At 46.3% G+C, this 25,702-nt stretch overlaps 1 protein-coding gene across 2 annotated transcripts in view; it reads left to right on the top strand.

Moving 5' to 3' along the window:
- The first annotated feature begins 3,238 nt into the window (after window positions 1–3,238).
- VWA3B (von Willebrand factor A domain containing 3B) overlaps window positions 3,239–25,702 on the top strand; it is a 223,956-nt gene continuing 201,492 nt past the window's right edge. For both annotated transcript variants that reach the window (XM_049857248.1, XM_049857247.1), the window contains exons 1-5: window positions 3,239–3,603; window positions 7,279–7,506; window positions 12,814–12,908; window positions 15,779–16,029; window positions 18,184–18,343. In XM_049857248.1, coding sequence (XP_049713205.1) covers window positions 7,311–7,506; window positions 12,814–12,908; window positions 15,779–16,029; window positions 18,184–18,343 — 702 coding nt within the window. In that variant the 5' untranslated portion in view covers window positions 3,239–3,603; window positions 7,279–7,310. The remainder of the gene's footprint in view (window positions 3,604–7,278; window positions 7,507–12,813; window positions 12,909–15,778; window positions 16,030–18,183; window positions 18,344–25,702) is intronic.

The raw sequence follows: 25,702 nt of genomic DNA, 5'->3' as shown, positions 1-25,702 counted from the left end.
AACCTAGGAAAATTGGGAGTCATCAAAAATGAAATGAAATACATAAACATCCATATCCCAGGCATTAGTCACCTGAAATGGATGGATATTGGCCATTTTTAATTGGATACAAAAAAAAAAAAAAACCAAACCCATTGCCACTGCGTCAATTCCAACTCATAACCACCCTATAGGACAGAGTAGAACTGCCCCATAGAGTTTCCAAGGAGCGCTTGGTGGATTTGAACTGCCCACCCTTTGGTTAACAGGTGTAATACTTAACCACTACGGCACCGGGGTTTCCTTAACTGAATAACCCAGAAAACCCAGTGCTGTTGACTGAATAGTCATATGATATTCTATGCCAGTAATGACAGATTGAAGAGGAATGGCATCACATTCATCATCAAAAAGAACATTTCAAGATCTATCCTGAAGTACAACACTGTCAGTAATAGGATAATAACCATATGCCTACCGGGAAGACCAACTAATATGACTATTACTCAAATTTATGCACCAACCACTAATGTCAAAGATAAGGAAATTGAAGATTTTTACCAACTTCTGCAGTCTAAAATTGATCAAACACGCAATCGAGATGCATTGATAATTACTGGTGATTGGAAATGTGAAAGCTGGAAACAAAGAAACCATGCTGGAGATTGCATGATCTAATTTTGCAACATCAACGACTTCTTCTTTGCAAATATCTTTTTTCAACCACATAAACGGTGACTGTACGTGTAGACCTCGCCAGATGGAATACACAGGAATCAAATAGACTACATCTATGGAAAGAGACGATGGAAAAGCTCAATATCATCAGTCAGAACAAGGCCAGAGGCTGACTGTGGAGCAGACCATCAATTGCTCATATGGAAGTTGAAGTTGAAGAAAATTATAACAAGTCCATGAGAGAGCCAAAGTATGACCTTGAATATATTCCACCTGAACTTACAGACCACGTCAAGAATAGATTTGCTTCATTAAACACTAATAACAGAAGACCAGACCAATTGTGGGATGACATCGAGGACACCATACATGAAGAAAGCAAGAGGCCATTAAAAAGACAAGAAAGAAAGGACCAAAATGAATGTCAGAAGAAACTCTGAAACTTGCTGTTGAACATAGAGTAGCTAAAGTGAAAGGAAGAAATGAAGTAAAAGAGCTGGCAACAGGATTTCAAAGGGTGACTTGAGAAGACAAGGTATTATAATGACATGTGCAAAGACCTGGAGTTAGAACACCAAAAGGGAGGAACACGCTCAGCATTTCCCAAGCTGAAAAAACTGAAGGAAAAATTCAAGCCTTGAGCTGCAATACTGAAGGATTCTATGGGGAAAATATTAAACGATACAGGAAGTGGCAAAAGAAGATGGAAGAAATACACAGTCACTGTACCAGAAAGAATTGGTTGACTTTCGGCCGTTTCAGGAGGTAGCATATGATCAGGAATCGATGGTACTGAAGGAAGAAGCCCAAGCTGCACTGAAGGCATTGGTGAAAAACAAGGCTCCAGGAACTGACAGAATACCAGTAGAGATGTTTCAACAAAAGGATGTAGTGCTGGAAGTGCTCACTGGTCTGTGCCAAGAAATTTGGAAGATAGCTACCTGGCCAACTGACTGGAAGGGATCTATATTTGTGCCCATTCCAAAAAAAGGTGATCCAAAAGAATTTGGAAATTATCGAACAATATCATTAATATTACATGTAAGTAAAATTCTGCTGAAGATCATTCAAAAGTGGTTGTAGCAGTACATGGACAGGGAGCTGCCAGAAATTCAAGCCCGATTCAGAAGAGGATGTGGAACCAGGGATATCATTGTTGATGTCAGATGAATCTTGGCTAAAAGCAGAGAATACCAGAAAGATGTTTACCTGTGTTTTATTGCCTATGCAAAGACATTTCACTTCGTGGATTATAACAAATTATGGATAATATTGAAAAGAATAGGAATTCCAGAACACTTAATTGTGCTCACGAGGAACCTGTACATAGACCAAGAAGTAGATGTTCAAACAGAACAAGGAAACACTGCATGGTTTAAAGTCAGGAAAGATGTGCATCAGGGTTGTATCGTTTCACTATGCTTAGTCAATCTGTATGCTGAGCAAATGCTCTGAGAAGCTGGACTATATGAAGAAGGGGCATCAGGATTGGAGGAAGAGTCGTTAACAACCTGCACGCAATATGCAGATGACACAGCTTTGGTTGCTGAAAGTGAAGAGGACTTGAAGCACTCATTGATGAATATCAGATTACAGCCTTCAGTACGGATTATATCTTAACGTAAAGAAAGCAGAAATCCTCGCAACTGGGCCAATAAGCAACATAATGATAAACGGAGAAAAGATCAAAATTGTCAACGATTTCATTTTACTTCGTTCTACAATCAACACCCATGGAAGCAGCAGTCAAGAAACGAAATGACTTATTGCGTTGGGCAAATGTGCTGCAAAAGACCTCTCTAAAGTGTTAAAAAGCAAAGATGTCTCTTTAAGGACTGAGGTGCGCCTGACACAAGCTATGGTGTTTTCAATGGCCTCACATGCATGTGAAAGCTGGACAGTGAAGAAGGAATACCGAGGAAGAGTTGATTCCAATGAGTTGTGGCATTGGCGAAGCATACTGAATATACACCATGGACTGTCAAAAGAACAAACAAATCTGTCTTGGAAGCCGTACATCCAGAATGCTCATTAGAAGAGAAGATGGCGACATTTCTCACATGCTTTGGACATTTTATCAAGAGGGATCAGTCCCAGAAGAAGGACATCACGCGTGGTAAGGTAGAAGACCAGCGAAAAAGAGAAAGGCCCTCGAGGAGATGACTGACACAGTGGCTGCAACAATGGGCCGGAGCATAACGAGGATTGTTAGGATGGCACAGGACCGGGCAGTGTTTGGTTCTGCTGTGCGTAGGGTCACTATGAGGGAAGTGACTGAAGGGCACCTAACAACAGCCATCTTTAAGGAAGCAGACGCCACATGGCTCTCCCTGAGGGTTAAAATGAAGCCCCTTCCGGCCCCGCCCCTCACGGGCCCACCCCTTCCGGGCCCGCCCCTCACGGCCCCCGCCCCTCACGGCCCCGCCCAGCCCCGCCCCACCGGCTGCGCTCTGCTCCTAGGCCCGCGCACTCCGTGGGCGGGGCCGGGGTGCGGAGGCGCGCTCTGATTGGCCATCGCCTAGCAACCGCGTGGTCACCGCTGTCAACAGGCCGCGTACACCGCGCGGATCGCAGAGCAGCGGAACGGCGCCGAGGCGGGCCCGTGGCCGCTGGAGCCGGTGCTTCATCAACCAGCCGGATGCTGACTGACGTCGCCCTCCCTCTCGCGTCGGGGGACCCCCGGAGGCGGGGCGGGCGCTGCTGACCGCGGAGGGTCTTGTCTTCCGCCCGACGGCTTCCCTCCAAAAGAGCCCTGAGGTTTCGGGCGCGCCGTGGTGGCATCTGGTGACATCCCGAGCTGCGGGCACGCACCCGGAGAAGCCCAGCGACTTCCCCAGACTGACACCACTGTTTGGGACTAGGGTCAGGCCAGGAGCGACGTGTCCGAACCCCTGCCCCAGCGCTCCTTCCACCGCACCTCGCTCCCAGCCGGACTCAGCCTCTCTGGTGAGAACTGGCCTCCCTGGTTCCGGCTACACCAGCGGCTGTCGCCCAGTCGACCCGGACTCATGGCAACCCGTGTGTGTCAGAGGACGGCTGTGCTCCCTAGGGGCTTCCGAAGTGGGGGAAAGTAGATTGCCAGGCCTTTCTTCCGAGGTGCCTCTGGGTGGATTCTGACCGCCAACCTTTTCTTTTAGCAGCACAGCGTGTTAGCCATTTGTACCACCCAGGGACTCTGTCTGTACCACAGGGTGACAGGAATACGGTGATGAAGCCCATTTGGGCTTTGTAATACAAGAACCAGGAGAAATTTATTTCTAAGAGATAATGATAAATATGAATAGCCTGAAAGCAAAAGTGATCTGCTTGGATTGAAGGTTTCTACCACTTTTTGTGCTGGAAAGCCTCGGGCTCCCTCCCATTCTTTCACAAGCATGTGGTTTTCACTTCATATCACCGAAGATGGGCCCTGTTTTCTCCGGCTCTTTTCACAAAACTTAGTAGTTTCAGTTTCCACTTGGTAGGTTTGTTTTTTCCTTTCATCTTCTTGGGAACTCGCAGTATGTCTCTTCTCAGCAGTGACCATCCCCTTAAAGCAGTCCTTCTGTGGGAAACCTCCCTCATGATTGAAAGCATCCATGTCAACCTTTCTGCCTCTGCTCACATTATTTGAGTCTCTAGAGTGGTCTTGCCCCTGACGGGCAGAATGGTGGTGTGCAGGGATCTAAGGACATCTGGGGGAGCGTTGCCTCAGGATGTATCACTTAGCTCTACCCCACCTGCCATTCTTCCTGGGACAGTGATTATTCAAAACTCAGAGGAATCACAGGATGTCTGTCACCGCATAGCCCAGACTGCTTTCCCAGCAACCAGCAAGGCTGTAGGAAGTTTCGTGTATTGATAATAAAGCAGGTAGACATTTGTGAGATGTTTAGGCTGAACATGCATTGCCCCTCAGCCTCCACACACACAGGGCCATCTCTGAGGGCATGAGCACTGCCACAAGGCTGTTGCCCCAGGACAGCCACAGAGCACCTTCTGGGTGCTCAGCCTGGGCAGACGCCAGCAGCACAGGACATGGAGTCATTATCTTTTGTGTGTGTGTGTGTTTTTAGATGGAAGTTTACAGCACAAATTAGTTCCTTATTCAAAAATTTATACACAAATTGTTTTGTGACATTGATTGCAATCCCCACAATGTGACAGCACTCTTCCCCTTTCCACCTCAGGTTCCCCATATCCATCCAGTTTTCCTGCCCCTTCCTGCCTTCTCATCTTGCTTTTGGGCAAAAGTTGCCCATTTAGCCTCATATACTTGATTGAGCTAAGAAGCAGTTCCTCACATGTTACTGTTTGTTTTATAGACCTTTGTAATCTTTGGATGAAAGGTGGACTTTGGAGGCTCCAGTTCTGAGTTAGCAGGGTGTTCCAGGGGCCATAGTATCAGGGGTTCCTCCAGTCTCTCTGTAGACCAGTAAGTCTGGTCTTTTTTGTGAATTTTGTTTTATGTTTTTCTCCTGCTCTGTCTGGAACCCTCTATTGTGATCCCTGTCAGAGCAGTTGGTGGTGGTAGCTGGGCACCATCTAGTTCTTCAGGGCTCAGACTGGTGGGAACTGTGGTTCGTGTGGTCCATTAGTCCTTTGGACTGATATTTTCCTTAATTCTTCGTTTTTCTTCGTTCTTCTTTGCTCTGAATGTGATGGGACAGATAGATGTATGTTAGGTGGCTGCTTGCAAGCTTTTAAGACCCCAGATGCTACTCACCAAAGTAGGATGTAGAACGTTTTCTTTATGAACTATGTTAAGCCAGGATCATTATCTTTAAAAACTTGAAAATGATGGGCCAGGACACTTATTGAACCTGAGTTCTGAGAGTAAAGGTTAGTGCTCTTTGTCTTCAAGGAGGACCCAGGAGCCCTAATGTAATCCTGTCCTATTATAATGCAGTCTGTAGACTTGTACCAAAGGACTACGCTGGAGGAGGTTAGTTAATAACAGTGGCAGGGAGGATAAGAAATGGCTTTGACTCCTGCTTCTGCCACTTACTGGCTGTGGGAGCAAGTTCCTTAAATTCTCTACGCTGCCCTTCTGGTTCTTCGAATGTGAGTGAGGCATTAATGGTGTGTAACTGATAAGGTTTTGAAAAGCTAGTGAGATCGTACATGCAAAGGGCTCAGCCCACTGCCTCGCCAACAAAGGAGAGAGTCTGCAGTTGTTTCTGTTATAATAAAGGCCACGGAACACCGACTCTGGAGCCAGACAACTTGTGTTAGAATCTCAGCCACACCTCGCCCTGAGAACAGGGGCAAGTTAGTTAATCCCTTCCTATCTGGGTTTCCTCATTTGTAAAATGGGAATAATAGCAGTACCTACTTCATAAGTTATTATACGGATTAAATGAGTTAGTACGTATTATGTTTAAGTTACACATACATACATATAGTTAAATAAGTGTTTGCTGATAATAATAATTCTAACTTATTATAAAACTGTCCTGGCTTGGGTCCAAGTGATTTTTCTGTTTGAATTTTCATGTCATAACACCGAGGGTTTCAGGGAAGTCAGTTATAGTTTTAGAAACGGGAAAAAAGAGAGCATTTTCATTTTTGAAAAGTTTCGCATTCCACGGAACAAATTTATGTGCGTTGCCAACTCTGGATACAGAGGTCAGCAGAACTTCCTACTTTTTCCCCCAAGTTACCAGGCCTTACCCAGTTATAGCGAGTGGGTTAGGATTGCCTTATGTTTGGCTTCCCCTTTCCTCTTGTGTACACTAGCTAAGCTATAGTCAGGTGGGCCTAGGTAAGTTTAATATATTGCATATTGGGTTGAGCCATTTGATCCCAGAACAGCTGGCTACATGAGCCAGGATGTTTAAGCTCAATTTTAGAGTAAAGTCCCAGAGGATAACCATTCAGAAGGTGAGCCCATGTCTTCCAGTTGGACTGAACTGTGATCTGGTTCCCAGTCTGCCACTAGCTTCCACTTAGCCACTCTACCTGTAGGACAGGTGTATTTCCTCTCAGGGTTTTATCTTCTTTGTATGCTTTGGAAACAAAATGTCAGGTGTGATTGTAATTGAAATACTGATGTGTAGTGAAGGGTCAGGGTAGAATGCTGGTTTTCCAAAATGGAAGAGCTGTGAATTTTCTGATTATAAAAGTAAATCCTGTTCTAGAAATGCTCAAATACTGCAAAAATTTAAACAATCTAAGAAAGGGCAAAAAGCACACATAATGCCACCTCTTGGCGTATATCTTTCCAGATGACTTCCTTGTATATATGTGTACACGTATGGACACTGAATCTTACGGTTACTTCTTAGCAATTTATGTGGACATCTTCTTCTTTGCTAACAGATACACGTCTGTAATTTTTAACTGGTACCTAGAACTCAACTGCATGGATGTACTATAATTTATGTTAAACCAGACCTCTGTTGGAGCCCTGGTGGCGCAGTGGTTAAGTGTTCAGCTGCTAAGCAAAAGGTCGGCAGTTCAAATCCACCAGCTGCTTGTGGAAACCCTATGGGGCAGTTCTGCTCTGTCCTATAGGGTCACTATGAGTTGGAATCCACTCCATGGCAATGGGTTTGTTTGGTTGGTTGGTTGGTTGGTTCTGTTGATGTTGGATTGTTCCCAAACTTTCATGAAGTTTGAGTGTGACAATTGCCTTTACAGGAAGTTTGTATGATTTAAAGCCTCAACCTGAGATGGAGACATCAGGCTTACTTTCCACCATCTCTGAGCAGCAGCCACAGAAGCAGGAGGGAATGAGGAACACCAAAACGGATGTGGCAGGGCAAAGCCTCATCTCATCAGAGAAGTGGCTTCAACTGCATGGGCTTAAGAGCAACAAGCTGACCTTGAAACAGATTTTATCACAAATTGGATTCCCACACTGTGAAGGTAAAGTACTTGCAAACAGCGTTGGCTGGCAAGTCCAGTGACGCCTTATGCTTTAGCCTTTGAGCGGGCAGTGTTAATTCTGAAGCCCCCCCAAACCACAGCTGTCTAGTCTTGTTTTGATCCTGTGCCCCAATATATGTATATTTATTTGTGTTGCAGAAATGTACAATCGTCAATCTACGTATTGCTAATTCCTGGTAGCGCAGTGGATAAGAGCTTAGCTGCTAACCAAAAGGTTGGCACTTCAAATCCATCAGCCACTCCTTGAAAACCCTATGGGGCAGTTCTGCTCTGTCCTATAGGGTCTTTATAGTTGAAATTGACTCAATGGCAATGGATTTTTTTTTTTTTTTTAGTACTAGTGATGCTTAATTTCCTTCTTTCTTTTAAGATAAAATAAAATTATAATAAAAAATAGAAATTATTTATATTTATCCATACCCCAGCAGATGTCTTGCTTATTCCTTGGGATGTACAAACCTCTTCTGGAGGCCATCGACGAAGACAGTATCTGTGTGTGGTTTCAGGGAGAACGTGCTATTTTCCTGTTGTTACCTGCCTTTCTGTCATAGTCCAATGTCTTTTTAAATGTGCTGGTTAGAATGTGGGTTCTCAACTCCCAGCAGTACTGTTCCCCACGGGGATATGTAAATGCATGGGAGTATGGTTTTCTGGGTGACACGCTGACCATGGTGTTAGTGAGATACAGGGCCTGGGGCCAGTCTCTTTGGGGCACAGATGTGTAGAGCTGAGAGAGGCAGGCAGGAGGGGTGTGCTGAATGGGGGCCAAGTGTAGGCACGCTTGAGATTCTGATGTTTGGGCACAGAGGAGTGCTAAAATCCCACTGCAGCCCTGGGGTCAGCACGGGGGTGTCCTTCCGAGGTCGGGGGCTAAGCAACAGGCTGGGTGGAAAGGCTTTTGTACGGGGTAAGGCTGGACAAGCTTCCCCTCAGTCTTACTCTGCTTTTCTTTCTGGGGCAGAGGCAAGAGGGAGCCCGTAAAAATCAAGGTACCAATTTATGTATGTGGTTGTTGTTGTTGGGTGCCGTGAGGTCAGTTCTGCCTCGTCACAACCCTGTGTACTGCAGAAGGAAACACTGCCCGGTCCTGCACCATCCGGCATATGTACAGTGAGAAATGATGGAATGTCTCCCCCTTCTCCCTTCTTCCCAGCTTGTTGCTTCTCTTCCCCTCATTTTTCTTCCTGTGCAGCATGTGAGTCACCTCACGTGTTAGCCGACAGGCTGTCAGATACAGGTCAGCGGGAACCATGAGGAACAAGAAAAAGACAAATTTACTGCTTTTCAGCACTTAACAATGACAATAGCGTGAGCGCCCTTTGGAAGACTTTACATTTTTCAATTTTGTGGGGTTGAAAGAACCCAAAATTTGAATATGACCTTGTCCCCTAAAAGAATCGGTTGATTAAGAGGAGAATGTAAATATTTGGAGCGGTGTCGATGTTTACATGAAAAAGTAAATGGATGATATCACAGACTAGAATAGACTCACAGAAAAAGCTGGGACTGTGCTTAAAAGAACCCTGACCCCAGGCCAGGCTTGACCTGGACATTAAGGAAAGGAGTGAAAAGAATATAAACAGTAAGTGTAAAGAGGGCTCTTGGGTCCCACTAAACGCACTGCAGCCGTGAGCGCCAGACTCCAAGGATGGGAGTGGACATCAGAAATAATCCTGGTCGGCTTTCTCCTGGGAGCTGCTGCGTTCCCTAGGAGGCGTTTTTCCAGCCTTAGCTTGACTGGCAGCTTGGACAGCTGCAGCTGTTAGCTGTTCCCCTCTGCGCTGTGTGCTCTTTCACAGGTAGTGATGCCTGGGAAGCTAGTGAGACTATGTTCTACTCAAAGGTGGGCTGGGAGGGAGGGAACCTCTGGCCCCAGATCCACATGGGTGACAGAAAGTGGGGCAGAAGGGTGGCAGGTGGACAGCAGTCGGCCTTATGGAAGCAGCAGAAGGGAAAGCAAAGCAGTAGGGTACTGTTCTGGGGCTCGAGGGGCTGCCCTCCTCTGTCTGCCTTACCAGTCTGCTGGGAGGCACCAACAAGGTCACGAGTGGGAAAGGCTTAATAAACACGGTCCCGTGCCGGTGTAAGGAAAAGGGTGACTTCAGCAAGATGCGTCAGCTCTTCAAGCTACCCTCCTCCCCTTCCCTACTCTAACGTACCCTTTCAGAGGGCTCGTTTCTGCCTCAGGTCCCACAGGCTGGCTAGAAGCCCAGGGATTTCGCACTTCTTGAACCAGATGGGGCAGGGAGAAATTTCTGCAACTGTAGACAAGATCCCGGTGCTTCAGGTTGAAATCCCTCAGCGCTTTTCTCTCAAAAACACTGAACCACTTGATGTCCCTGGGCTCCGTGTACAATCTAGGTGACTATGGGCAAGCTGTTCAGCACTCTGTGCTGCAGCTCTTCTCAGGTGTGACATACAGACGATAACGGAACTTACCTGAAATGGTGGTTGTGAGAATTGAATGAGTCAGTATTGTACTTAAAATAGTGCCTGGCACGTGGTTAAGTCCTCCAGAAATGGCAGTTATCATCAGCCCTGGGCCAGTGCCATTTTGATAGTAGACTGTTGATTCAGTTATATCAGACTTTTAATGCTCATAAACAAAAGCAAGAGGAGGGAGGTCCTTTAGAGAAGGGAGAGTGCTTTCAGGAAATGGAGAGTGCTTTCAGAACTTTCAATAGGGTATGGAGTCACTGACAGACTAAACTCTGGCAGAGCCTTCACAAGTTCTGTTGGCAGCTTTGTCCCATATCAGCAATATGGATGGTCCGGGTGATCTGGTTTTTGTCGTTGTCAGAGGCTGTAGAGTCAGTTCTGATTCATAGCGACCCTACGCACAACAGAACGAAACTCTGCCACTGACATGAATTGTCTAGAATAGGTAAATTCACTGATACAAAAGAAGAAAGTGGTTACCAGAAATGGGAACGGGGAGAAAGGGAAGTTAAGAAAGCTATGCATTAAAGAGAAATTAACTAGAGGAGACTCTACAAGATTCAAGACCCCAAAGTCCCTCCAATAATTGGAGTATTCATTCTCTGTTACCAAGTTACCGTAAAAAAGGTTAGTTGGGATAAAAAATAATGGTTTTTAGTGTATCCACACACGTGGTCAACCATAACCACGTCAACTTTAGAACATTTCCATCACCTAAAAAAGAAACCCTGTGTCCCTTAGCTGTCACATGGATAGCCCCCTTTCCCTTTTAGCCCTAGGCAACCACTAATCTACTTTCTATCTCTATAGATTTCCCTCTTCTGGACATTTTATATAAATGGAATCATACAATATTTCGTCTTTAGTGATTGGCTTCTTTTACTTAGTGTAATGTTTCAAGGTTGATCTACGTTATAGATGTATCAATACTTCATTCCTTTTTATGGATAAATGATATTCCATAGTATGGATAGACCACTTTTTGTTTATCCATCAGTTAATAGATGGAGAGCTGATTTTTATTCTAGCAAGCAGTTAACTTGGCTGGTCTCAAACACCAAACTCTGTCTGCCCTGAAGTGGGCAGCTTTCTGCCAGGCCCTCTGAAGTCTCTCCCATGCATATGTAGATCAGGGGTGAGTCAAGAATTTTGGTAGAGTTTATGTGCAAGTTTTGAGGTTTCCCCCTCCTCAGCTTCCGACTTTTCAGGATTTCTTCCCTCGCTTTCTAGCCATTCTGGAAGCCCTGAGCTCCATCGGATGACTCCTCAAGTAAGTAAGACTAAGACTTTTTGCTTACGTTCCAGTTACCTCGAACCACATGAAATGGGAAATGTCCTTGGACAAAAAGCCACGTAAACACAAATTTCAGCGTCAGGTTCCTTCTTCCAAGATTGACACCCCTCTAGTTTCTGTCTGTTCTTGGTTGCTCTCCAACATATCAAACCAAAACTATTGTCATCTAGTCGATTCCAACTCATAGCGACCATATAGTATAGAGTAGAACTGCCCCATAGGGTTTCCAAGGAGTGCCTGGTGGATTCAAACTGCCGACCTTTATGGTTAGCAGCTGTAGTTCTTAACCACTATGCCACCAGGGTTTCTGGTTGCTCTCCAGTGCCTTTAAATAGCTGCTTTTTATATTTTGTCCAGAGTTTATCATTGTTTCCTACGGGAGGGTTAGCTGATAAAATCTTCTCCACCATTATTGGATGTGGAACTCAGAATGTACAGATTACAGAGCCTTACATAGACTTGTCTCCTCCAGTTCTCAAACACAGTCCTCTATGCTGACTCCAGGTAACTATTAAAGAAAGAGAGAATGTTGCTGGTGACTTGAAGTTCCTTTATCAGAGTTAGTTAAGAAGTTGAAATCTTGGGATAGTAGAGGTTTTGGCATTTGAGAGGTTTATTGAGTGGGGTTATTGCTGATGGGACTCAAGGATCCATTCTTTACTCTTTATGATTATAAAAGTTGGACTTTAAGACTGCTTACATTTTATCACCCTTGGTAATTTGGGGCCAAGCTTGGTCGGGGGTGCTATAAAATTCACCCTCGTCCCTTTACCTTTGCAAACTAGGCTGTAATTCTGCCTCCTTAGAAAGGCAGAAGAAAGGAAGTACTCAAACCAAGAGTACCACCTTTCTCTCTCCCACCTTTGGGGCTTAACAACAACCATAAAAGCATCTTCTGTGAGGCCTCACCTCATCTTCTGCCCGCCAAGTCATGCTTAGTCCTTGGAGCCCCTGTGTAGCCTTCTGTTTGTTCCTTGGAGGGATAGAAATATATTTTCTTCAACTTTGTATTCTCATGCTGTAAGCACGGTGCCTAGTGGGTGCTCACTAAATGCTTGTAAATGGGTGTGGAGCAGCTGGGCACATACTCTCGTGAGAGGAAGGTCTCGTGGTTCCTACGTTCTGTCTGAATCTTCTCAATCTTGCTTGTTGTGCTTATTCAGTTATCCCTGAACCCCCACTTGACAGGATAATAGATAACAGTCAAGTTTAATTTCTTACATTCTGAAAACTAAGCCATGAATAAAAGTTTTTAGAAATTAAACGTAATTTTTATGTTGCATTTTTAAACTCTGCCTTAATCATTCTGGACAAAAGAACCAAGAAACAAACCTCGTTCTTCCTCCCTACGCTTTCCTGCACTGATGGCTTACACGTGTCGTAAATAGTTGTACTGGAAATACTTCATTATTTAGAGCTGAGTATGAAGCATCACAGGTTGTTGATGTCACTGGAGATATAATTTGAATGATGCCAGAATAAAGCATTTTGAAATAAAAATAAGCAGCTTTGCTGATGCACTCTTTCGGTTGTTTTCCTCCATGGAAATACAGACTACGTGACTTCTCTGGGGAGACTTGTGGCTTCTCGGTATGCTGATGGCCTGTTTCTGCAGTTCTGCCGAGCAGAAGATGGCAGGGTGTACAACGTAAGTCTGAGTTCCTGTGGACAGGTCTCTGTAACATGGTGCTGAGGTCTGGGAGCGGGCTATGTGCGGAGGCTGGTGCTGCTTAGTGGGTGGTGCAGCAGAGCCGAGGCCTTTCCAGAGCCGGAAGTTCTCTTTGGCCACATGTGGCCTTTCATGTCGGTAAAAAAAAAAAAAAAAAAAATTCCTGTCGGTAGAGAGACAAAAATCACCGCCAAGGAGCTGGGGATGAAAGCACTTAGCCCGTCGAGGTTAGCGCATGAAGCTCTTGACCAGAGATGAAAATATTTGCACATCAACATTTAGTTTTGCCTCGAAAATAAAGGAAAAAAGAAATAACATGGAGGTTAGCTGAAAGCCAAAGGCAAGTTGCTGTTCCTTGGCAGAAGTCCTGGGCATCGAGGGCAGCTTTGTAGGTAGAAGGAGAGCGCAAATGGGCAGCACTTCTTACTGGAGTCCTTCTCTCCCAACAACTCAACACGTGGTTCTTGTGCCCCAGCTGCGTGTTGGGCCCTGTGCAGGTGCCGGCAAAACAGGCATGAAGGACACCAGCCCACCCACTGGGAGCTTACAGACTGTTGGGGACACACCCACTGTTATGGATTGAATCGTGTCCCCTCAGAATATGTGTTGTAAATCTGAATCTCCATACTTGTGGGTGGAGCCCTGGTGGCACAGTGGTTAAGAGTTTGGCTGCTCACCAAAAGGGTGGTAGTTCGAATCCACCAGATGCTCCTTGGAAACCCTATGGGGCAGTTCTCCTCTGTCCTATAGGGTTTCTGTGAGTTGGAATCAACTTGATGGCAATGGGATTTTTTTTTTTTTAATACCTGTGGTTATAATCCCATTTGGGAATGGCTTTTCTTTGTTATGTTAATGAGGCAGTATTAGTGTAGGGGGGAGTATTGAGTCAATCTCTTTTGAGATATAAAAGGGGCGGATTAGGGAAACAGAGATAGGAGAAGATAGTTGCCATTCCACATGAAGATCACGAGGAGCCAATGAACAGAAGCTGAAAAGAGACAAGGACCTTCTCCCAGAGTGGACAGAGAGAGAGCCTTCCCCTAGAGACAGCACTCTGAATTCTGAATTTAGACTTCTAGCCTTTTAAACTGTGAGAAAATAAATTTCTGTTAAAGCTACCCAGGATCCTTGGTGGCGCGGTGGTTAAAGCACTTGGCTGCTAACCACAAGGTCGGCTCTTTGAACCCACCAGCCACTCCGTAGGAGAGAGATGTGGCAGTCTGCTTCCCATAAAGGTTTACAGCCTTGGAAACCCTACGGGGCAGTTCTACCCTGTTCTCCAGGGTCGCTATGAGTTGGAATTGACTTGACGGCAATGGGTTTGGTTTTTGGTTCGGTAAAGCCACCCACTTGTGGTATTTCTGTTATAGTAGCACTAGGTAACCAAGACACAGGCCCAGCATGTCACTTTATGGATATTTGTACCACTATTTTCTAATATTTGAAAAATTTATATTACTTCTTAAACCTTGTCTGGTCCTAAGCAATAGTATCTATAGAATCTTGAGTTTTGTGTGCTAAGTGTGTTTTTCGTCTGAACCACACTAGAACTAATACGTAGCTATTAAAAACGTGTATCTGTTTACCATCCTACACCACTCCGCACCACCCAGGATACGGTCCCACACTGGCTTAGGTGTCCTTGTAGAGACGTGGTGTACGTGCTCTGAAAGCCAGGTTGGGAGAGGTGAGAAATTCTGCCCTAATGAGCCGTGGAAAGCGGCAGGGAAGTGATGCTGGAGTTTCAGGAGTGAGCTTGGGAGTCACACGGGGATGGGGAATCAATGGGGCTTAAGGCAGAGGGGATGGCAGGAGCCAAGGTATGAAGATGTGAACGTATATGTTCCAGAAACACGTTTTTCTCAACAATTTAGGCATCTGGGGTGTTCTGGAGGTTGTCAAAGTTAAAAAAAATTTACTAGATCTTCTTTTAAAATCTATTTCTCCACAGAATAGGGCAATATTTTTTCTTACGCCTTTTCTATGTTTTTTACCTCCCAACACCCTGAAAGGCTGTTAGAGTTTTAAGAATCAGTTCTGGCCTTGTGTAGTCTGTGGGAGTGACGGCTGATTGGCGCACACAGGAGATTTCCTGCTAGTCTCTGTCGCCTTCCAGGGCAGCCCCTAGAGGTGCTGTTGGCAGATATGGGTCAGGCATAGGGATCCTGAGAGCCGGAGGCCACAAGGACAGAGACGGTGAGCAGGAGACTGAGTAATTGTGACAGCCTGACTTTTGGGAAGCCAGGCAGATGGGCCGGCACATTTAGAAGCATCTTCAGAAATGTTCCGGACATGTTATGTTATGCTTAGCAAAGCTTTTTAGTGAGACTTATTTTTCCAACTGCCTTTACTCATCTTGGAGCCCTGGTGGCGTGGTGGTTAAGAACTGTGCCTGCGAACCAAAAGGTTGGCAGTTCGAATCCGCTAGCCGCTCCTTGGAAACCCTATGGGGCAGTTCTACTCTGTCCTACAGGGTCATGATGAGTCAGAATCGACTTTCTGCTAATTCCTTGAACGTGCCCCTGAGCATTTTCTGATAGAGATAATTCTGTAAGTATGAAGATAAAACGTAACCTGGAAACATATTTATTTAGAGTACCCTCTCTTGAATAGATCACGCTGTCGTCTTTCCTTCGGCTGAGAATTATCTAAGGTTTTTCAGTTGAGAGACTGGAACACTGTCCCCTGGGTTATGTAGGGTCTTGAAGATCATTAAAAAAAGTTATTTGCACTCAACTCTTGACAGCAGAGGCCATGGCGAAATGCTGTCTGGTATTCCCCGCAGCGCTGTGTTCAGATGGCTTGTTTTGGCAAAAGTTTTGTTATTTCTTACTTTTATTTTCATTAAGTTGACAGCTAAATCAGAACTGATCCATCAGCTTGTGGAGCGTTTAACGCAAGCGGCAGAGAGCTACAAGCAGCGGATGGACTGGCTCACCAGCCAGAGCCGGCAGGTGTTTGGCGTCATCTTGGAACAGTGCGTCACCATAGTGCTGGATTTTGGCAACATGCTAGAGGAGGAGCTTAACCTGTGCCAAGAGGCTCTGGCAATGGTTCTCCAGGAGCAGGTGGTTCACATTAGCAAGTTCAACATGATACGGTGAGTTCCTGTGAGAAGTGGATGTTTCAGGGAAATTTCACAAGTCATGTACACACTAAGGTATTTGGACTTAAATAGCATAGCTAACACAGTTAGCTCTATGGAGAGGGAGGAGCTACTATCTTTTTGTTCCCTAGAACGCACAATTCTAGGAGGAAAACCACAATGAATAAATCTTAGACAACTTTTGATCTGCTTGGCATGTGGCATTTTCAAGTTAGAAGAGATTTAGAAACAATTCTCTTCAATGGTAAAAAACCTGTTGCCATTGAGTCGATTCCGATTAATAGTGGCCCTACAGGACAAAATAGAACTGCCCCATAGGGTTTCCAAGGAGTGGCTGGTGGATTTAAACTGCCGACCTTTTGGTTAGCAGCCAAACTCTTAACCCTTTCGCCACCAGGGCTCCCTGTTCAGCCATAAGAAGGGCAAAATATAAGAACCTGAGTGATGCTGGGCATAAACTGACCATAGAATCCCTTCGCTCGTTTTAGACTTTAGCTTGGGTATGAATTCAGGCTTGTCACAGGTGTCACTGTCTTTCCAGACTGAACCTGTAACTCAAGTTGACCTCCCCTAGACTGAACTTGTAACTCAGGTTGACCTCCCCTAGACTGAACTTGTAACTCAGGTTGACCTCCCCTAGACTGAACTTGTAACTCAGGTTGACCTCCCCTAGACTGAACTTGTAACTCAGGTTGACCTCCCCTAGACTGAACTTGTAACTCAGGTTGACCTCCCCTAGACTGAACTTGTAATTCAGGTCGACCTCCCCTAGACTGAACTTGTAACTCAGGTCGACCTCCCCTATAAACTGGCCTCTTTAATCAGAACAGCAGGTGGCTGGTTTTACAGGATTTCCTGTATTTCAGAGTTTTCACAGTCAATTATTTACGGATTCTCAGATTCAAGAGAATTTGGACTTTTAGCGCCAACTCCTCATCTGGACCAGTGGCTGCACCTTTCTGATGGGAAACATCTGGTTAAGAGGGTGCATGTATCTCATTGAGTTTTTCCTTTTTAAGTAAAATATTTTTGGCTAAAAGATGAAATCTTTGGAGATGCTGCCTAATAGTGTTATATCAGGTTCCTATTTCTGTCACAGATCCATTATTGAAAGGGTTAAATGGTTAAATCTGTGAAGCTTTTGATTTCTTTAATATACTGTGAAACCTGTGAAAGCTGGAACCTGCGTAAGGTGGGAACCTATCAGGGAAGAAAAGCTGAAATGCTTTCCACTAACAGAGAGCCATAGCAAAGTGGTAAGACTGGGCCCTGTCAGAGGCAGAAGACCTGCCAGACCTGGACCAACAAGGCAGCCCCGTTGGGTTCTGGCTCACGCAGGTGTGTGTACCACAGGATGTGTACTACTCAGCCAGATTCTCTACCCAGAGAAGCCTCAGCAGAGTTGGCCCAAGCGCCAGACAGCCTCTGCCTGTAAAGGTGGGATCCAGGGACAAACCAGGTTCATTGCATCTGCAGTCCTATACGCAGAGATTAATACATTCGGGTCTCTGCTTTTTAGGGTGGAGTGGGCATGGGGCACTGAGGAGGTGGGGAGGGTCCACCAGTCATTGCTAAGCCTCAACGGTTTGACCACATTTTCTCAGGATTTAAAAAATAATGCTCTGATGAGCTCAAAACCATGCTACTTCTGATCCTAAGAGGGTAAAAAAAAAAAAAAAAAAAAAGAGGGTAAGTGGTAGGAATTGTTCAAGATGGTGAAAACTGTGTCATGAAAGCAGTAGAAATAAAATTTTATAGTAATAAAATTACTGCTAGTTTGCAAATCTTCATATTATATCCGCATTCTTATAAATTTACTATTGACAGAAGACAGTCACATATAAACCTGCTGGCTTATGGAAATAACTTCCTTCATTCTTTTAAAAACACTTGCGGTTAATGTTTACCTCTTTGAGGTTTTTCTTCTCACGTAAAAAATTGTTTTTCCATTCAGCTTACGGTAAGGGTGCTTTGTAAATGTGCCTTAGAACAGCTCACTCTTTTTGTTGGTCACTTTTCAGAGGGCTGGAGGAGCTGCTTCTTTCTTTCTCAGTTCTGGCGACAGTAGCCCATAGCTGTGAGGCTGGTGGCTGACATCCCCCGTAGCATTGACCACTGGCCAGTGACAGCCCATGTGATTACTTTCAGGGTTTCTCAAGAGCCTGTGAAATGGCGGGAAAACGCCGCTCCTGTGACCAAGCAATCCATAGCCGCTGCCATCAGTTGGCTTGAGAAACTGACTTTTGATCTGACTGTGAGCCGAGCTAGCTGCCTGGACGCTCTGCTGGAAGCTGGGAAAGACAAAGCAGTAAGTGCATGTCCGTGGCTGGACCAGGTCATGAAAGTGGCCTCAAGCTTCTTTTTTCCCATTCGGTCCCCTCACAGGGCTCTTCAGCCGCTCTTGCTCCCCGCCCAGCAGCAGCCCACGGAGACCCATCGTTGGCATTGAAGCCACATAAGTACTATTGCTCTTCACCTCTCAGCCTGGAGCCAGCTGAGAAATAGGATATAGGCATGGATGGGAATCCAAGTGCCAGCTTTGTTGGTGGCAGAGGGACCAGCCAAAAATGTGGCTCGTTTATAGAGTCAAAGACGAAGCTCCCTAAACTCTGCCCCCTGAGGAAAGGCTGAGGGTTCGAGTCCACCCACAGGTATCTCAGAAGAAAGGCCTGTTGATCTACTTATCAGCCATCAAAAACCCTATGGAGCACACTTTTGCTCTGACACTCATGGGGCCACCATGGTCAGAATCGATTTGATGGCCACTGGTTTATGAGTCCCTGTGTGGCACAAACAGTTAAGCACTTGGCTAGTAACAGAAAGGTTGGAGATTTGAGTTCGCTCAGAGGTGCCTTGGAAGAAAGGCTTGGTGATGGTCTACTTCTGAAAAGGTAAACCCCTAAGGAGTGCAGTTCTACCCTGACACACACGGGGTCGTCATGAGTCGGACCCCACTCTGTGGCAACAGCTGTGCGCCTTCTGTGGGGTGACTGCGGCCACAGGGAAGACCTTCATTTAGCCGCTGTGAGAAAAGCCGAATGCTGCATCAGGAGAAAGGACGGGGACTCAGGCCACAGTTGTGCAGTTCTAGCGATCAATTCCACTTCTGCTCTCCTGCCAGTTAGATAGACCAGTCCATCTCCTACGGGGAGGAGAGGGAGGCTGGAAGCCGCTCACAGAACTACGCGGCGAGGAGGTGGGGTCTCCCAGCCTGCATATGCTCTGAAACTTCCCCAAGTCTCCTCCTTTGCAAGGGTCTACGACGTGTCTTCCAAGGTGAAGCGCATCCAAACTGACGAGTCCGTCCACTTCAGGGTGCCGATGTGTTGTACGACGTGTCTTCCGAGGTGAAGCGCATCCAAACTGACGAGTCCATCCACTTCAGGGTGCCGATGTGTTGTACGACGTGTCTTCCGAGGTGGAGTGCATCCAAGCTGACGAGTCCGTCCACTTCAGGGTGCCGATGTGTTGTACGACGTGTCTTCCGAGGTGGAGTGCATCCAAGCTGACGAGTCCGTCCACTTCAGGGTGCCGATGTGTTGTACGACGTGTCTTCCGAGGTGAAGTGCATCCAAGCTGACGAGTCCGTCCACTTCAGGGTGCCGATGTGTTGTACGACGTGTCCTCCGAGGTGAAGTGCATCCAAACTGACGAGTCCGTCCACTTCAGGGTGCCGATGTGTTGTACGACGTGTCTTCCGAGGTGAAGTGCATCCAAGCTGACGAGTCCGTCCACTTCAGGGTGCCGATGTGTTGTACGACGTGTCTTCCGAGGTGAAGTGCATCCAAGCTGACGAGTCCGTCCACTTCAGGGTGCCGATGTGTTGTACGACGTGTCCTCCAAGGTGAAGTGCATCCAAACTGACGAGTCCGTCCACTTCAGGGTGCCGATGTGTTGTACGATGTGTCCTCCGAGGTGAAGCGCATCCAAACTGACGAGTCCGTCCACTTCAGGGTGCCGATGTGTTGTACGACGTGTCCTCCGAGGTGAAGCGCATCCAAGCTGACGAGTCCGTCCACTTCAGGGTGCCGATGTGTTGTACGACGTGTCCTCCGAGGTGAAGTGCATCCAAACTGACGAGTCCGTCCACTTCAGGGTGCCGATGTGTTGTACGACGTGTCCTCCAAGGTGAAGTGCATCCAAACTGACGAGTCCGTCCACTTCAGGGTGCCGATGTGTTGTACGACGTGTCCTCCGAGGTGAAGCGCATCCAAACTGACGAGTCCGTCCACTTCAGGGTGCCGATGTGTTGTACGACGTGTCCTCCGAGGTGAAGCGCATCCAAACTGACGAGTCCGTCCACTTCAGGGTGCCGATGTGTTGTACGATGTGTCTTCCGAGGTGAAGTGCATCCAAACTGACGAGTCCGTCCACTTCAGGATGCCGATGTGTTGACGTGTGTGTTTTGATAAGGACCTTCTGGAAATAAAACTTTGCCATGGAAAGAATTGGCTGTTGTTGTTGTTAGGTGCCATCGAGTCAGTTCCTACTCATAGGAGCCCTGTGTACAACAGAACGAAACGTTGCCCGGGTCCCGCACCATCCTCACAATCGTTGCTCTGTTTGAGTCCATTGTGGCAGCCACTGTGTCAGTCCATCTCATTGAGGGTCGTCCTCTTTTTCGCTGACCCTCTGCCTTAACCAAGCGTGACGTCCTTCTCCAGGGACTGGTCCCTCCTGATAACATGTCCAAAGTACATGAGTTGAAGCCTTGCCATCCTCTCTTCTAAGGAGCACTCTGGTTGTACTTCTTCCAAGACAGACTTGTTAAATTCTGTTTTACATCTCTTTTAGCCACAGGGGTGTTTGTTCTGTGAGTGACTCTAATGATCAGACTTGCAAGGGGAGCGGCAAGCTGCTGGGGAGTGTTCTGTGCAGGTGGGGGCCTTTGGCCAGCCTCACTTCCCCCGGGTTGGGGTAGGTCTGCTTTCCTTTAGGATACCTATGAGTAAATGTAATTGCCTCCCCTCCTTAGGAATCCCTCCAGTGCTTTAGGTCTCAAGCTTTACCTGCTGCATTCAGAAACCCTTTTTTGAGCAGGATAGCCCCCGGTTGTCACCAGACTGTGTCTTTTGATACAGAGGGTGATGGTTTGAAATTGGAAACGCATTGTTCTCCCCCCGCCCCACCCCGCCCCGCAAAGCCAAGGAACAAATGTTTTCCATTAAGGAAGAACAAAATACAAGTTACTTTGTTCTCTGGCCTTTCAAGTTTGTTTTAACATCTGTAAAATTTCAAGTGTCTGGCATCCTGTAAGCTTTGGAGAAGTGGAACATTTCCCAGGCTCTGAGTGTGTGTGTACAGGCAGGAGCACATGGGTGTTCTCTGTCTTTGTTAAACTGGTTGGTTACCCTGCTAATGGCTGACTGCGTGACCTGACATGGCTGCAAATCTCCTGCCGACCTTGCTTTTCTATTTCACTTCCCTCTGCTTTGCGCATCCCCTGTCTCTGGGGTTCGACCCTAGTCCAGGAAATAGGGAGCGACTTGGTGAGTTCCAGGGAAGTCATATAGATGAGGAAGAACCAAGAAAGGAGCTTACACGCTAAACAAATAATTTTGTGAATAAGAATCAGCACAAGAACTGGTTCCTGCAAAAGATCTCTTTAAAGTGTTAAAAAGCAAAGATGTCACTTTAAAGGCTAAGGTGCACCTGACCCAAGCCTTGGTGTTTTCAATCGCCTCACACGCATGTGAAAGCTGGACAATGAATAAGGGAGCCTGAAGAAGCTTTTGAACCATGGTGTTGGCTAAGAGTATTGAATATATCATGGACTACTAGAAGAAGGAACAAATCTGTCTTGGAAAAAGTACAGCCAGAATGCTCATTAAGAACAAGGATGGCGAGACTTTGTATCACATACTTTGAAAATGTTATCAGGAGGGACCAGTCCCTGGAGAAGGAAGGATATCATGCCTGGTAAAGTAGAGGGTCAGCAAAAAAGAGAAATATGCTCAACAAGATGGACTGACATAGTGGCTGCAACAGGGGACTCAAACATAGCAATGATTGTGAGGATGGCGCAGGACCGGGCAGTGCTTCCTTCTGTTGTACGTAGGGTCGCTATGAGTAGGAATCAACTCAATGGCTCCTAACAACACCAATAGGAAGCGGACATCAATAATCCCTGCTTTCTAACTTCTCCATCATGTCTGACACTAACAGCTCCCATCCCTACGGCACTTTTCTGTTTCTCTGCTGAGTTCGGTAATTTGCTGCAATGTCATGCAAAACTCACAGCCTATGCTTCTGGTTATATAGTCTGTTAAGGTAAAGGATACGGCTCAGGGATAACTCAGGAGCAACAGGAAGAGGTGCTCGGGCAAGGCTTGAAAGGTCCCTGAAGCAGAGGGCACGTCCTCCCCAGGAAGCTCTCCTTCAAGGATTCTCTCCCTCAGCTTCTTTGAGCCTCAGTATTTGGGCGTTTGTCAGCCAGCCCACACGCTCATTACTGGTTACCAGGTGGGCTCCCAGACCAGCTCCCACCTGTTGGTACTAACCGTCAGGTGTGGCCATCATAGCTCAGCTACTCTTAAAGGTTGTTTTACAAAGACCAGAGACAAAGGGCAAACTGCTTGAGGTGAAGAAACTTTTAACCATACACAGGCACTGATCATCAAATCCAGCTTTAAAACTCCCGAGACCATGGAGTATGGGAAAAGCAAAACATACAGACTGTGTCCCTTCACCCATAACCTGTGTCTGGGTGTGGTCCCAAGGAAAATTCTAGTAAATGCAACTGCCTCATATATAAAAATGCCATGCCCTGTATTTTATGAGGAGTCAAAAAAAGCACAGGTGTGTGTGTTCCAGGGCGTGGAGTGGGTTCCCATAAGAGCCTGCTTTCTGCTCTAGCCCTTAGATGCACACCAGCGAGTTTCAGAATCAGCCACACACCTGCAATTTGCTGCAAATAGAAAAGATTTAAAGCTTTAAAAATATTTTGGACAGTAACTAACACCCAGACTTTTCCCTACCGGTGGATAAACTGCTTTGGAGTCTCTCTGTGAATGGGTCCCACGAGAACCAGGAAATCAGGTCTTGTCTTGTGCCTACAAAGTTAACATGAAAGCCCAGTTTTTGTATCAACCCCACAGGAGAAATGAGGGATGTACTTGATTATGATGAGGGAGATGCCTGCAGGTCTCTGGCCTCCTCCAGGGTTGGGCTCTGTAACCACAGGTGGACCAGGAAGGTTGGACAGAGAGGGACACCTGCAGGTGATCCTTGGTGTCTAAGGGGAGTCTAGACAGAGCGTCTGGGTCTGTTTAAATCACGGTTATAACAGTAGTTTTTGAGGACGCTGCTGATGGATGGATTACGGTTTCATCCTGCAAAAAAGAATCTGGTTCCAGAAAAGCAGCATGCAGGGGACGGAGGAAACGCTTGGCAGTTTAGAGGGGCTGGCAGTCCTCTTCAGAGTCTAGGTGTGTTGAGCGCCATTGGGTTTTTGCTCTTTAGTATCCTCTGGTCCTAGGATGTATATCTTCGGAAGCTAATAGCTTTCTTAGCCTTTATGAGGAAAGGTGGTGTGCCAGGAGGCCCTGGAAGGTCTGCTGACTCACAGATGGGAAGGATCTTCAGGAAAGAGAAGGCTTTATTTAAAACCCTGATTCCAAGTCACCCGAAAAGGCTAGCTGAAGGGCTTTACTTTTGCTTTCAGCCGTGGTCATCTTCCTTAGAGGGCACCTGTATTTCCACATGTGTTCTCTCAGCTCCTCTTCCACCCACTTGATAGGAAAAGCTTTGTTTAGTTGTTGTTTAAATCATAGTCACTGTGAGACTGAGTGGGTGAATGAGAGGCAGACTCACATGATCCCGTGAGGGGCCTGCACTGCTGGATGATAGGCTGAAGGACAGGCCACACTGGTCTGTGTGCCTGTCATTTCATTGTTCCCTTGCACTGGTTCAGACAGCAGTCACATCATTTCTTCTTTGAGTGCCTAGTGCCTAGCAAGAGCTCGGCAAGTGTTTGTTGGATGCTGAAGGAATGGAAATGGAATAATGTTGATTTTCTAAGGGCCGGGGACTAAATGTGGGTTCAAGGGATTCCCATCCCCAAGCTCTGGCACAGGTTAGAGTCTTTTGAATTGAAGGGAGGTGGTCTGCATGGGACCAACCCACTGCTGTCAAGTCGATTCCGACTCATAGCGACCCTATAGGACAGAGTAGAACTGCTGCACAGAGTTTCCAAGGAATGCCTGGTGGATTTGAACTGCTGACCTTTTGGCTAGCAGCCATAGCTCTTAACCATTGTGCCACTAGGGTTTCCTGCATGGGACCAGGCAGGTGAATTTGCTGAGCCTTGTATGACTCTGGTGGTGATAGTGGGTGAGTGCAGGGACCCTGTTACAGTGTTTAAGGTTGTGTGAGGAATAAGACAGAATTTTGCTAGACCTCTAGCAGCTGTTCTGGTTGACTTTTGTTTTTGCTCCCTGGAAGAGTGGAGATTTTATACTTGGAGGCTTTGGGGAAGAAAGGGCACTCAGAGTAGAACAGCTTCTCCCAGTCCATGTCTTCCTTTCCCCAAACCTGTAGCTCTGAGAGTATGAAGGAATCTTTGGCCTGGTAGGATGCAGGTTACCGACCTGAATCTGCAGAGCGAATGTCCCAGGTGTGGCCAGAGGGTTACCACAGAATAATACATGTCAAATGGGAGTATATCCACTTCCTTATACTTTATGTAGTATCAAGAGGCAAGAGCTTTTTGTTTTGTTGTTGTTTTTATTGTCCTTTAGATGAAGGTTTACAGAACAAACTAGCTTCTTATTAAACAATTAGTATACATATTGTTTTGTGACATTGGTTACCAATATCATGACATGTTGGCACTCTTCCTTCTTGACCTTGGGTTCCCTGTTACCAGCTGTCCTGTCCCCTCCTTCCTTCCAGTCCTTGCCCCTGCACTGGTGTGCCTCTTTAGTTTTGTTTTGTTTTATGGGCCTGTCTAATCTTTGGCTGAAGGGTGAACCTCAGGAGTGACTTCAGTACTGAGCTAAAAGGGTGTCCAGGGGCAAAGTGGCAAAAGCTTTTGACTCACTCCAAAAAAGCTGATTGAAACCCAGATATTTCCCAGTAATTGCATGTACTGTTTTAGCAAATATAGTACAAATCAGCATTTAGGGAAATGCTAGTCACTGAGGTAGCTGCTCCCGGGCTGAAGGCTGCTGCTGATCCCCAAGACTGGCTCTTGCCCTCAAGGAGCTCCGAGTTACTCACAATCTGGTTAAAGAGTAAGGATTCTCACCAGGATAAGTCATATAACCTCCTGGGCCCAACTTCTGGCCAGCAGTGGCAGTATCAGGAGGCAGGAGCTTGGATGGTTGGGGGAGCCAAGGAAGTGAAAATAGCGCCTTCCTTTGAGCCCCTTCTCTGTCTGTCCCATGGTGTTGGCTTCACAGTTCTGGGGTTCATGTTCCCCTCTAATAGGCGACTGGCTTTGCCACGATGAGCCAGCATAGTGGAGCGATTAAAAGCAAAGGCAGAGGTTCATGGGGTCAGACAACCTGTGTTTACTAGTGGTGAGACCCAAGTCAGCTAGCATTTCCAAGTCAAAGTTTCTTCATCTGTAAGCTGGGCATGAGAATACTAACTCATATTCCACAGGACTGTTGTGAGTGTTGAATAAAATAATTCACATTAGCATATCATCCCAAATAGCAGATAA

The sequence above is a fragment of the Elephas maximus genome, chromosome 17 (genome assembly GCF_024166365.1).
Source record: "Elephas maximus indicus isolate mEleMax1 chromosome 17, mEleMax1 primary haplotype, whole genome shotgun sequence".
In the NCBI taxonomy this organism is placed as follows: Eukaryota; Metazoa; Chordata; class Mammalia; order Proboscidea; family Elephantidae; genus Elephas; species Elephas maximus.
This window is presented reverse-complemented; position numbering and strand designations above follow the sequence as displayed.